Source organism: Oreochromis niloticus, linkage group LG2 (genome assembly GCF_001858045.2).
Source record: "Oreochromis niloticus isolate F11D_XX linkage group LG2, O_niloticus_UMD_NMBU, whole genome shotgun sequence".
Classification (NCBI taxonomy): domain Eukaryota; kingdom Metazoa; phylum Chordata; class Actinopteri; order Cichliformes; family Cichlidae; genus Oreochromis; species Oreochromis niloticus.
Window position 1 is genome coordinate 12,590,586 of NC_031966.2, and position 13,852 is coordinate 12,604,437.

At 38.6% G+C, this 13,852-nt stretch overlaps 1 protein-coding gene across 12 annotated transcripts in view; it reads right to left on the bottom strand.

The window, feature by feature from the left end:
- The window catches only part of rapgef2b (Rap guanine nucleotide exchange factor 2b), a 108,240-nt gene that overhangs the window by 63,418 nt on the left and 30,970 nt on the right, over positions 1–13,852 (bottom strand). For all 12 annotated transcript variants that reach the window (XR_003221528.1, XR_003221529.1, XM_025910129.1 and 9 more), the window contains exon 4: positions 2,165–2,248. Coding sequence is in view for 10 of the 12 variants with exons in the window: in XM_025910129.1 (XP_025765914.1) it covers positions 2,165–2,248 (84 nt within the window). In the remaining 2 variants the exon portion in view is untranslated. The remainder of the gene's footprint in view (positions 1–2,164; positions 2,249–13,852) is intronic.

Here is a 13,852-nt window from a genome sequence, read left to right on the forward strand (position 1 = left end):
CTAATGGAAATGTTACCTTTGGATTAAATTTGGAAGAGTGTGGAGGGTAAAATGATAAAAAAAGAGCTCACTCTGAGTACTCTAAACATTTACCTGCTCCATTGTTACATAAGCTCAATCAGACATCACAAAGACTTCATACTAAGAAACGTGTCAAGTTTGATCCAACTGATTCAGACTTTTGCATTCTACACACCCAGCATGTCTACAAAAGTCAGTGCTGTGGTGAATGAACAGCTGTTGCTTGTAAAAGAAGACAATCATTCAACAAAAGATGAAGCTTTTTTTGCAGAATGTATCTATAACAGGCATTCAGATTATGACTGTGCCAGGCTTAGTGCTGCCTCTTCTGCAGGTATATTATATGTTGCATGCTCTGCACGATGTAACATTCCCTTACAACTATTGCCAGATTGCCTTCTTTTCATCTAGTTGCTCACATGAATCTCAGCTAGTGTCACTGAAGCACATTCTGGCAGAAACTAAAACCGCTCAACGTGCAGTTGGTGCTTCATATGCATAATTTAGCACAGAAGACATAAATGTGACAGTCCTGAATAAAGCAGTTGGCTTTACTCTGAACATCTGAGCTAATTATCAACCCCATACAGTCTCACACAGCACAGCGGATCCACCCTCCACAAGCTCCTTTGCAACATATGCTTGGTAAACACTTTCAGGGCCTTCTTCTCCTCTGTGACTGTGGTCAAGCATTAACTTTAATCTGCCAGTACCTTCAGATCCCCCTTCGGGCATCCCACACACACACTTTAACCTTCGAAAAACTGAAAAGGTTACATTTAAGAGGGGGCTAGTTTTTTGGCACATTTCCGATCAACTCTTCCGTTTTAAATGCCTCCCACGTTCGTACAAACCCAAAGAACGACCTCAGCGGACTCCCGCTGTACAGCCGGAACAGTTCTGCTCCACGGGCTAAAGTGACGGCCTCGAGCTCAGAGTGGCCGTAGGTGTGTTATGCAAGCCTAATGGATAAAAAGATCATTGTTTTCAAGACGCCTACAGGGATATTTCATGTAACAGATCCACTTGTGAAATCGCAGCTTTTTAACATTTGAGTCTTGGCTTCAGAGGTGGTGAACACTGCTGTGAGAGGGGAACATGAGTCTTAAGTCCTCTGAAGGTGCCATAAATAATTATTTTCTAGCCTCACTCAAAAACTAAACAAATAATATGCAATATGGTTAAATCAGAAAACGCAGGAATTATCCAAGAGGAAGACTAATGAAATGGTTAGTGTTACTTGAGCTTTTCAACTATGCTAAAATGGTGATGACAATAATGCTTTCTACCCAAGGTTATTGAGACTACTGTGATACAGGTCAAAAGCTTTAAAAGGACATGACTTATGCTAATCTTTTAATTATGGTCAGGAATTCATACGATTTAGTCAAGGTGTCTCTACTTGCAAGGTCCAAGTGTTACAGTGTAAGCTACTATAATGTGGTTTTGCACAGCTTCAAACCAAGCCTATGTATCCTGCTTTTTACCCTATGACAGCTGGGATAGGCTCCAGCTTCCCCTCTATGTAACCCTTAATTGGATAAGTGTATTAGGAATGGACAGATGTACATTCACCTTTTTGCAGTGTTAGTGATATAGTTCTTGAGAATTTTAGAGTGTAAAAATGTATTTTATAATAACTGTTTATAATTTTTAATGACGACATGTATTTTATTCTCGACCTAGTCGCCTAGTGTATTTCTCTTGAACTGCAGAGAAGTCATGTTGATGTCCCAGCAACATTCTTGTACATGAGAAGAAACCAATTTGCATAGGGAAAAGTAAATGTTAAAATGGACTTCTGTATTAAATAACTGATTTTAAAAAAGATATAAATTAAAATTAAATAGTTATGCCAAAAACATAAGTAAAATCTGTTTTTGAAACCAAAGAAACAATGATAAGATTAAAATTTTCTTTAGTGAAATCACATAACTGCATACAAACATTTGCTGCTGTGCAAAATTTTTACAAGGCAATTTTAATAAAAGTTAACAAGAAGCTGATAAGACAGGAAACAAATCTTGGAGAAAGAGCCATTTGTTTCTTCATTTTAAATTGGCTTGGAAGGAAAGCGGATGCTTGCATGTTACTGCCAAAAATCACGCCTTCAAACAGCATTCAAAATGGCTGATGATCTTACCTGCTTCTGGGCAAGAACATGGATTCTTTGATGAAAACTGAGCCAGACAACAGGATGTACCAGCAGCTTCCTATGTCATCAGGGCTGAAAGACAGAAAGAGATACATTAGCTCGCAATGAATTATATGGTGATATTTTGACACGAAGCAGCCAAAAGTATAATTAAGGATGATGAACAAAATGAGAATTTTTCTAGATTTGGAAAGATGGAAAAATGCTCTGGATCTCAATCTGTTATTTGCAGGATGCGTAAAACAAACATGATCCAAAAAGACCCCACCGACAATCAACAGGACCCAAAGGGTTAGCAATTCAACATCCTACTGGCATCATAAGACACCGCCAGGCATCCTAATACATCACAGCTATTCTGGCTATTAAAAAACAGATTTGCAAGTAAGGTCAAATATTTCATTTCATTTGTTGCTGTGGATAATAAAAAGAAAAAACAATTCTTGACAGAAATTCCCAAAAGGGGTCCCTGCTTAATCTATGCCACTACATGAAAGGGTCACCGTGGGGCATGGATTTCATCATCAGTGTGTGCACCAAGGTGTAGAAGGCTCTCTGCAGACTTGTATGCACAACAACTACACTACAAGGCCACCAAAAGCACAAAGATTCTCCAGGTAGACTACAAAGTAGTATAATAAGAACAAGTAGGAGTCTGCAGCTATCTTTGTGAACGTCCACAAGGCAGAACACCGTTTTACCCTCTACGACAGTGAATTGAAAATGTTTATGTACAAATCAATCTATTGATGAAGATTATTTGCTGTGTCAGGTTACTTATCACCATTTTCTGTGCAGGTACTGTGACTTAATGCATCAGTGATGCAAGACTGCTCGCTGCGCCAAATGACTAATAAAATTACAAAAAATTAAAAAGCGAGAAACTGAAAGGACGGGAGAGAGAGAGAGAACTGTGAATGAACTGAAGACTCATGTCTGTCCCCACACTGCTGGGAAAATGGGCCTCTGAAATAAACTCACACTGACCTCTGGATGATGCAGCTGATTGTCAAGTCATTTTCCAGGGATGTAATGACGGGTAAACAAACCCACACTAAACATCAAGACGTGCACTTTTTTCAGTTTTACGAATTGTGTGGCAGAGCATGTGAACCACAGGCCTTATTAAGGAACATCAAAAGATTCCACTGAGGAGAATTTGCCTACAGATAAACAACTCACTAAATATAATTTTCAGAAACCACATTTGGTACGTCAGTGTTAATAAACTACGCTGCTAACGTTGAAAGGATATCCTCAGATTTTAAAATTCATCAGTTTTGTCTGTGTAATCATCTCGCTTATCCTTGGGTCTTCACAGATACCGCAGGGATTGCGCTGAGATAATCTCAAAAGGCTGAACCCTCTATCTGTGCTACATGCAGGATTATCAAAGAGACATACATATTAACCTAATGAGAATGTAAACAAAGAAAGAACGAACGAACAATAATAATAAATAATAATAGTAATGCTTGCTTTCATCTATACGCAATCAATTCAATGCAGAGCGCTTCAAGGGGAATCAACATATATAACTGCTGTGCTGGTGAGATAAAGTATAAGGAAGCTAAATGCTGCTGTACCAGCATAAATTGTGAGTTGCGCGTTACTGGATTTAGTTAAGTATAATCTTATATCAAAACAGATTATACTGGAGACACTGTGCTGCATTTTTCAGGTAATTACAACAGTGATCAGTGAAATTTTTGACTGTTTTGTGAGCCCTAAGAAAAGCCATCGTTGACGGCCTTGTTAATCAGACGTGTTGGGAAACGCACCTCTGACAGTAAAGAAGAAGCAAAAATTCAGAGAAGGAAGTATTCCTGTCACATGTAACACTGATACCAACCTTCAGCAGTATGGGAAATCTGACATGAATCCTGAAGTCCTAGCAGTTATGGGCAAAAATAAACATGCAAGTACTTGTAAACTGCTGTAATTTATGCTACAATAACTTAATGTCACCATAGCCGTTATGGTTACTTTGTTAGTTAATATGTTTCCAAATTGAGCTGAAAATTAACAAATTTAAAGCTGTTTGAAACAAAAAAAAAAAAAATGCAATTCCAACTGTGTATGGCTAGGTAAGGTTTTGCATGTTAAGCCATGTATTAAAGCACTGCATTTAAAGTACAGTTAACATGTTATATCTGATTAGAAACAAAACTGGAACAAATACGAAATATGATAAAGTTTTCCAGCTCTTAGCAGGTGAAATTATGCAAAGAAAGTCCACCAGCTGCTGATAACAGTTTCACATTTAACGCAGACATCAGAGTCATATTAGTTTTTTCATCCAATTTACTCCAATAAACTTGATAGGTACATTACCCTAACATTTAGCTTTAAAACTCTGGAGGACCAGTTATAACATCATTTTGAACAATTTTAGTTTAATATCATTATGCAGCAGTTCAGGCATAAATGTTCAATACAAATAAGAGTCGCTCAAAATATCTGTGGAGGAATTTTGGTCTGCTATTCTTTACGTTGCTGTGGTTCATTGAGGTTTATGGATTTGTTTATGCATAGATCTCTTAAAGTCCTGCCACAGCATTTTAGTCAGGTTGCATGAACTGCATGACCTAGTGCAAGGCTGCATGCATGTTGCATGTATGTTTGAATGGCCTCACATTTAATTCTAGAATATGTTTGTATACAAGGTTGTATACGAGGTTTAAACTCAGTCAGACAACTCAATGGCTGCAAGGTGCCCGTGTCCTATGGCTGCAAAACAAGCCCAAATAACCACCCCTCCACCACCACATGCGACAGCTGCTATGAGCTGCTTTAACTAACTGTGGCCTGTAGGGTCTGAGATCTACCTCTTGCGTTTTGTGCAGTTTATTAAATAATATTATAGTAAGAAATCTATTAATCCCATATAAGCACACATTTGAGTGACACTGGACTTTATGCTTCATCTAAAGGCAAAAAACTTAATTCTCTTTACTATGAATGCACAAAATGATATTAACAGCAGGCTAAAATAAATGTTTCTCTATACGACGCCTGCCTCCAGCAGTCTGTTTATTAGTTGGTACTTTGAAACCTCACCATCTCACAGAAGATGAACGTCTGCAGAAATGAAATCTTGTACTTGAAGTTTCTCTGGTGTTAATAAGACATCGGCTTGAGTTATTATCTCTGTGCATCAACACCTGGTTCAAGTGAGACTAATTGGCAAGGTAATGGAAATTAATAACCAGTCACACATCTGCAAGGTGGGACTGGTTTTTACTTACAGAAAGGTAAAAGATGGGTGCACTTATTATACATCTGCTTCTTCACAGAAACGTATATCCACACCCACCATCACTGTGCTGACTGAGTTTTTCCCCCTTTTAATCAAAGGGAACAAAGTCTTGCCCCTCCTTCCTCCTCTCCACATTTTCCTTGCACAACTAATGAGGCTGCAGACAGCACACCCTACTGACACACAGCACATTCTTCCTCGCTCCCTCCACAATCATCCCTTCTCTTTTTCCCCCTTTTCTCCACTGATCTCCATCTGGTTCCCTGCAGACTCGTTCAGTCCTTTTTATGGCTCTTCTTTGCATTTGGATACGACACGAAATGAAATGTTCAATTATTAATTGCCGGCATGCAGGGAGGGAAGCGAGGGAAGCACCTCACATGGCTGAGGAGTAGGAGGAGAAGATACAACACCAAAAAAGTAGGAGATAGAAGACTCTTATGTGGAGCGACAGCTTGACTGAACTGGGTCATGAGTACTGGAAGCGATAGTCAAATGCTAAGCATCATCCACCAAAACGCTCACAGGGAAACCTTTAACAGTGGGGAATCTGGTTGATCGCCATGGAGGCAGCAACAGGGGTAAAATGGGGACAAAATTATTATGACAAAGACTTTCACAAAATTAGGTTTGACTTTTACAAACTGTTTCATTCAAGAATAATTGCCTTCTGCAAACAGTAAAGGGAATCATAGCTGGCTCTTAGAAAAAATATTTTACAGGCTCAAAAATTCACAGTTTAACTGTTCTGAACATTATGGTTTGGGGGTTTTCCCGTTTTCCTAGTGTGTTACAGATTTTTTATACAACAGTTACTAAGCCCAAAGTCCACACCAACATTTCAGTAATGACTTCTAAAACTAAGACAGCAGTCACAGCATCAGCACAGTTTCAACAGTCTGCTTCATGTATGGTATAAGTTTAGATTTCAGAGACCATATATAGCGTTATATAATATGGATTGTCATAAGATTTATGTCTTTGATTAGATGGTCTGACTTTATAACACACACATTACAGTCGTCAAAAAAAAGTCTTTACATTTCTGCAAGTGTAGTTTTTGAACTTTATTCATAAATGACTTTCATTAAATTAACTCCGAATGCAAGTCTTTCTATACAACAGAATATTGTAAAATAAATACATAAAAAAGGCCAATTTTCTCTATATTATTGCACATATTATTACAACACACACAAACAATCAGGAGTTTCAAAACACTAGAAGTGTTTCTACACTCACATTAAGGGGCAAACAAGCAACTCTGACTATTTTAACTTGTTATTGTCATGCTGCTTTTACCATGGACTCAGGAGACTGGCAGTCTCACAATGTTGTGTTGATATTATGAAATAAGGCATTCAAAGTTTTCAACTGTCCAACAAACAAAATTAAAAAAAGAAAAAGAAAAAAGGTCAGGAGACGACAGAGTCTACTGGTTAAAGTCCAGCGCTTAAAACTTCTGACCAAACTACTTTTTTGCATAACATCAAAATATTTCCTTTCAAGACAGGATATAAAAAAAAAAAGAAAAGAAAAAATCTTATTCTAAAAATAAACATCCATCTGTCATTTTTCTGTCATTAAAAAGCAGCTCTACCAGATACTTAGCAAATGACTAACGTCTCCATGTCAGTGCCACACAAGCTGAACAGAATTTACTGGAATGAATAATTATATAAGCTGACTGGTCGCTGGGATGTGATGAGTTTTTCAGCTCTTTCTCCCAGAGTTTTCCTTCATCTACCTTCCCATGACGCCGTTTATGAAGGAAAGCAGCTTCACGCTGTCACATGGAACAGGAGCTGCCTGTGAGGCAACTTTCCGACAGCTGCTCCCTCTGAACCTTAGCCAGGGGTTAAAATATCACAGTCTGTTAAGTGTTCTTCTTTAATATTGTCATAATATATTGGATCAAATATAATGTTTTCTCCTCGACAGAAATGAGTAACTGGCTTCAGCAAATCAACACTAATTTAAAAAAAAAATTAATTCATTGATTTACAAAAAAAAAAAAAAGCCAACATCATTTTCAGTAGTCTGTCCTCAGTTCATTATGACGAACATTATCTGGTTTTTTGGGGGGGGGTTTTACAATTACTGTCCATTCAAAGTCCCAAGGCAATTTTAATTTGTCCAACCAAAAACATAAACATAAAGCACAAATTGCACAGGATCAGAAGTTAATGTGAAACCACATTAATGATTCAAAAAAAGGGTACAGACTTTGGACGGGGGGATTAGTGTATTTCAACGGTTTACTCCGGCTCTGTGGCAAAATGGATTATCAGTGTAATCATTTTTTTTTTAAATCCTAAAACTATATAATGCTTGTTTTATGGTACTGTAGTTGTGTTAATTTGTGTAGGTATTTGCCTACAGAGGGGAGATTTCAACCCAGATTATGTGCACCATTGCAGTTCTCCAAAAAACCTACCAGTGCATAGCTCAACTATACCGTTCGAATGCTGCCTGGTTGGCAAGTGGGTCAGACCAGGGAAGGGAGTGACAGCAGTGATGACTAGGAACAGGAGAGGTATCACACACACACAAAATAAACTTAACTTCAGCTCTTTGCATGTTATAACTCTGCTCTTCTCCACAGTGGCTAAAGGACCGACATCAGCACAACCAAAGTAGCCCATAAACCAGCTGTTCTTTAGTCACTGCCTCTATCTGGCAACCGATGCTCCCTGCAGATAGCTCCCTATGGTCTGCAATGCACAATGCCCTGCAAATACATACAGTTGGATTTTTCACTCAGCAGAGAGGGTCAAAAGTCAAGGTTTCATTTATAGAGCTGACATGGAAGAGGTTAAAGACCAGCCAGATGATGCTAACCCTCTTCACCAGCCACTGTACAATGTGCCAGGACAGCCACCATCTCGAGGGTTTAGCACTTTAATCTTCGGATGGTAAATCCAGAGAGGTTCAGACTTGCAGAATGCAGGATGCGATGTTTTCATGTGATACCGAATGTGTCTTTATGAGTGTGCAGCCCAAGGCAGTACTTTTTCAAACTATTACCCTTATCATCCAATCGTTACTGCAGGCCTGCCAACAGCCATGCAGGGCCTGCAAAGTTATAAGCGTGGAAGTCATTACAAAGGTCACTTCAGCAGGACTGCATGTTTGCTGAACAGAAAGAAATATATAAATAGACAGCTGGGATTTAGTTATATGTAAAATGTCCTTTTGAATATGTTCTCCCTTGACAGAAGCAGTCAACTTTAGCTCCAACTAAAAAAAATAAATAAAAATAAATAAATCTTGTCTCTTAAATGTCTTGGAAATTATTCTGACATTTGATTCATTGTCACTGTAGACCAACTTTAAATGCATTTTTTTAAACTAATTTCTTTAGTATTGTAATGCTTTAGACTATATGTGGTTTTCTAGGATATAACTTAATATTGATACTATCAAAATTTAATTCCCCCATTAACTTTTAGAGCCCTCATTTTGCAGCCTATTATTGCCACTGTTATAAACAGATGAGGAGATGAAGATAGATTGTTAAAAGCTTGTGTTTTCAGTGTAGCAGGCTGATTAAAACCCTGCAGAGAAAACTCAGTCTGATCGTCTGCTGTTTAATGCACAGCTCTTATAAGGGAGAGCCTTGACCAATTTTTATAGGTTAATACAGCTTGGCACGCATATACAAATACATGCAAACACAGCTGTAAATAGACACAACCAGAAACACTGGCGTAAGCGTGCACAGTTGTGCAAATCAAATGAGGCAATTTCCCAAAAACAAAATAGTATGCTGTGTTTCTGTGCTTTAGCTCAGGGGTAAATTAGCACACTACCAGCAGTTATGCTCTCCACATTGTTTGGGACCACACCAAGGAGCTAGTGCTGAAAATGATTGTTTCGTGTGAAATTTTATCCACATTTTTTTTCCATCGTTTTCATTTTCATAAAGATGTTTGACAACACTGAAACCCTAGAGAAAGACAGCAGCTCAATAGCTTCTTTCCCAGTTCAGTGAGAAAATACTGTATTAATGTACTTTTAAAGGTCCTATCTGACAAACAATATTCAGTAGACTTTAAAATCCTTTCACAGTGTTTATTTGGTGGTTGGTTGTTTCAGAAGTTTCCTCACCCACAGCTTTCAAGCATCAAATAAGGAGGTCTGATTTTTGGACTTTTATTTTTTATTTGCCAGGTATGGATATTCGGGGTTGATTTGATCAAAGAGCCAACTTTAAATAAAACTTTGATCTTTTGCCAGTGTAGGTAAGTATCCTTGGTACTAACACACTAGTGAAAGTAAACACATTCAGTAAATAAGGACACAAATTTTGTAATTTATGTCACCACTACTTGAAGTGCCTACTCATACTCAACCGCAAACTGCTGTTACAGCTGGCTTGAAAGGCTGCAACAGTTTTAACGTAGCCTCACAACCAACAAAGCACATAATAGTACAGTTACTTGCAAAGGCCAGCACAAAGACAAAAGTAAGGAATCAAAATGTACAGACATTTCATTTTCAGCAACACTTCAGACTATTTTAGACCATTATTGCTATTTAAATAGCATTAGCACTACTGCAACCTCTATACTGTCAGTCCAAATCAAACTTAACACTACTAAGCTTATCTCAACATGTTATTGCTACAATGAACATTTCCAGTAACCAACTCTAGAACTTAACCGCTTTCTTCCTAAGAGACAGATTCTATCTGACTAGGCCTCAACTAGTCTTTATCTGGATTCCTGGGTATGCCAGGGGCCACAACAGGGTTACTGGACAAAAACAACAAAGTGGTGAAGGTCACAATAACAACCATAAGTTTACTTAACCAGATTAGCTCCAACTGGAAAAATCTCTCATGTGTCAACATCAGCATGATTTTGGAAGTTAATGCAGTTCCAAGGCTACAACAATTAATTCACCAATAAACTTTGCTTAAAATAATCTCCCGTTATGTTACGGCTGGCCTGTAATCCTGCAACACAAGCAGGAAGACAAACAAACAACAAACAACATCATGTATTAACAAAATCGGGCAACCAATAAAGAGTCCGATGTAAAACCTGGGGTAGTGATGAAGGGTAAGAAAAACCAGAGAGCCGGTTAGTTGAGGAGGCCACTTAAGTAGGCCCAGTCCATGCACTTAAAAGGTGTCATCAAGTGAGGATATCTAGACCTTAAAGACACAGATCACACCCACATACACAAGCAGAGAATAGCAATGATGGTGACCCATAACACCCACTTTACAAGAAGTATTAAAACACAAGTTTCAGCTTTAGGATTTGCATTAAAATAATGTTTATAAATTCTCAATTATCCCATCATTTCTTTATTTTAACTTTAAGTTATTGGCAAATTATAAATGCTGATACCGGATACATTGGCAAAAGCCAATATATGAATGTTGTAGTCCTAAAGAAACAACAAGGAAGCACAGAGATAACCTGCAACTCCACACATAAGAACCTGCCTGAGTCTCACTGTGAGTCAACAGCCAGCATACTGCCCAAGATGATGCTTCTCGAAAGGGTACCTTTAAATAACCAATGGATAAACAACAAAAAGGCTGCTTCCTTATTCACAAGGATTTACCAGAGTGGATGTGTTCGTATTAGAGATGGACCGATCCGATATTACGTATCGGTATCGGTCCGATACTGACCTAAATTACTGGATCGGATATCGGCGAGAAATAAAAAATGTAATCCGATCCATTAAATATCAAAAAAGCAGCTCACAAAACTTGCGACACGGCGTAACTCGGCTCATAACCGTAGCAAGTTGCAGCAGTATGGGTCATGTGATAGAGCGGCTGTGTGTATTTGTAGCCTCGCTACCAAACCAGCATTTAATCTCCGAGGAAGTTATCCCAGAGAGAAGTAAAGCAAGTGTGCAAGTTCATCTCTGAATGTTTGTAAAGCATTCCCGCATTAAGCTTAACAACCAATATATGGAGCGACTGCCTCTCTCTCTCCCTCCCTCTCCTGCCGCTACTTCAATCGTGAAACTGCTTAACGATCAGCTGATCGGCTTTTCTGTCGTGAGTCCGTCTCTCTTCTTTGTTTTTGGCCCACTTTGCACCAGAAAGAGGAAACCAGCGGCTGAACAACAGCAGCACGTTTAAGCTTGATAAGCTGTTGTTAGAATTTATTTAATATTACTTTCTACACCAGGATCCTTTTCTATGTAGCTGACGGCTGGTAACTGTGCAGGGGCGGATCTAGCAAAGTGCAGCCAGGGGGGCCGATAGGGCATGAACAGGGAAAAGGGGGGCACAAAGACATACTTTTCTTTCTTATTCTCATTTAAAATGTCTAGCTTTTAATAAATAATTATCTGAATCTTACACCCAAAGTTTTAATCTGATGTAAAATGTATAGAAGTCCATTACTGTATATAGTAACTGTTAAGTCTAATATACTCTAGTAAGCTATAGTACTTTTCCTTTGGGAAGGTACCATCTGTGCAGTCTGCAATTCTGTTGAAGAAAGATGTTGAATCTATTTAATTATTCTTGAAAAATAATTTATTTCTGTGCATTTTTTTTCGCCCTGCATCAAATTAAAGTTGATTACATCGATTAAGCATCATGAGGTGGAGGGTGGGGGGTGGTTCCCTATTAGTTAGGTTGCTTAATATTTCTGCTAAGTACTCTTTAAAATACCAGAATAGGGAGGATGGAGTAGGTTTAAGTTTATTAGATTGATCAGTGTTGCTGAACTATGAAATATTTTGGGTGCAGTGTATTTTTTACATACAGGTATAACAGAATAGCTTTAGTGTTGTTGTTTATTTAAACTTGAGTATGAACTTATACAAAATGCAGCAAGATATTAAAAAAACAGTTTTATTGATTAAAAAAAAACACACTATATCGGATTCATATCGGTATCGGCAGATATCCAAATTTATGATATCGGTATCGGTATCGGACATAAAAAAGTGGTATCGTGCCATCTCTAGTTCGTATATTCGATTTGGCAGATTTTTGCGACAAAAGCCCTTCCTGATACAACCCTCCTGGGGATTTGCGCCTCCTTGCAGTCCTGAATTGGGGATCCTTCATGTGCTCAGAGAATGTGTTAACCACACATTACTAGTAGTAATAATAATTTGGTTTTTCTGAAGCAATAAAAAGCAGTCAGGTTTAACATTTATTAATGACTTTGCAAACAGTTACTGTAAGGAGGCATTAAAGACATTAAAAATACATTTTAACAACTTAGGTTAAAAGTGAACGAGCTAATTAACTGCTTATGTCAATATAAAGTTACATATATTATACTTAGGCTACGTCCACACTAGCCTGGATAAATGTGAAAGCAGCGTTTTCATCTGAAAACGCTCCGCATTACAGTATCGTTTTCAGTCGTTGTGCGTCCACACTGAAACGGCCAAAAACGTTCCAGTGCTGCGCATGCATGAAACGCAAGACGATTCGACCTGCCTCATTTCTGTCAGCCGTTTATTTACTTTTCGGCTCTTTGAAACGTCGCGGCAAAATGTTGAGGAAAAGCACCAAGTTTTTTAAATGGACTAACAATGAGGTGGAGTTGTTGCTGCGATTAACACAAAAGTACAAAGTTCCAAAAGCAATTGAGAGTTAAAGAATTTGAAGAAAAGCTATCTGGAGCATGTACAGACTGATATTAATCTTTAATAGGGCTGTCAAAATTGAGAGCAAACAAAACAACTGCTGTAGAATGCCCTCCGCTATCTTTGTTTAATCAGTCACATGACTAAAATGCGTAATCGTTTTTGAAAGTCTCCGTTTTCGCTGTCCACACTGCGACGCGAAAGCACAGTTTTCAAATGTATGCGTTTTCGAGAGCATTTTCAAAACGCCGCGTTTTACTTGAGCGAAAACGCCGTCTCTGTGTGGACGGGAGGCCAAAACTGAGAGAAAACGATGCGTTTTCAAACAAAAACGCATTAGTGTGGACGTAGCCTTAGTGTTTCTGAGTGTGTGTACAAGTAAGTGGTGTGGGGCACCTAAAGGAATCTTGCTGAAGCTGGACTCTACTGTGGCCACCATTTAATCTGCATTCCTATTGTTTAATCAGCTCCCCCACTGCCAAGTGGGCTTCTAATGAGGTGTTGACTTTTCCACACCATCCACCACACACACACACACACACACACACACACACACACACACACACACACACACACACACACACACACACACACACACACACACACACACACACACACACACACACACACACACACACACACACACACACACGGGGGATAGGAAGGCAGGAAAAGGGATGTTGCCCCCTCTGTAGCCCCCCGAGACGCTGACAGAGTTAATTAACTGTCTTAATTCTCACTCTGGGTGTTTGGAAGACTTCAATATGTGACAGCAGTCAAACACTGTGTGTGTTTTGTGCTTACCACAGTTGTGCCAGCTTTTTCAAAATGGA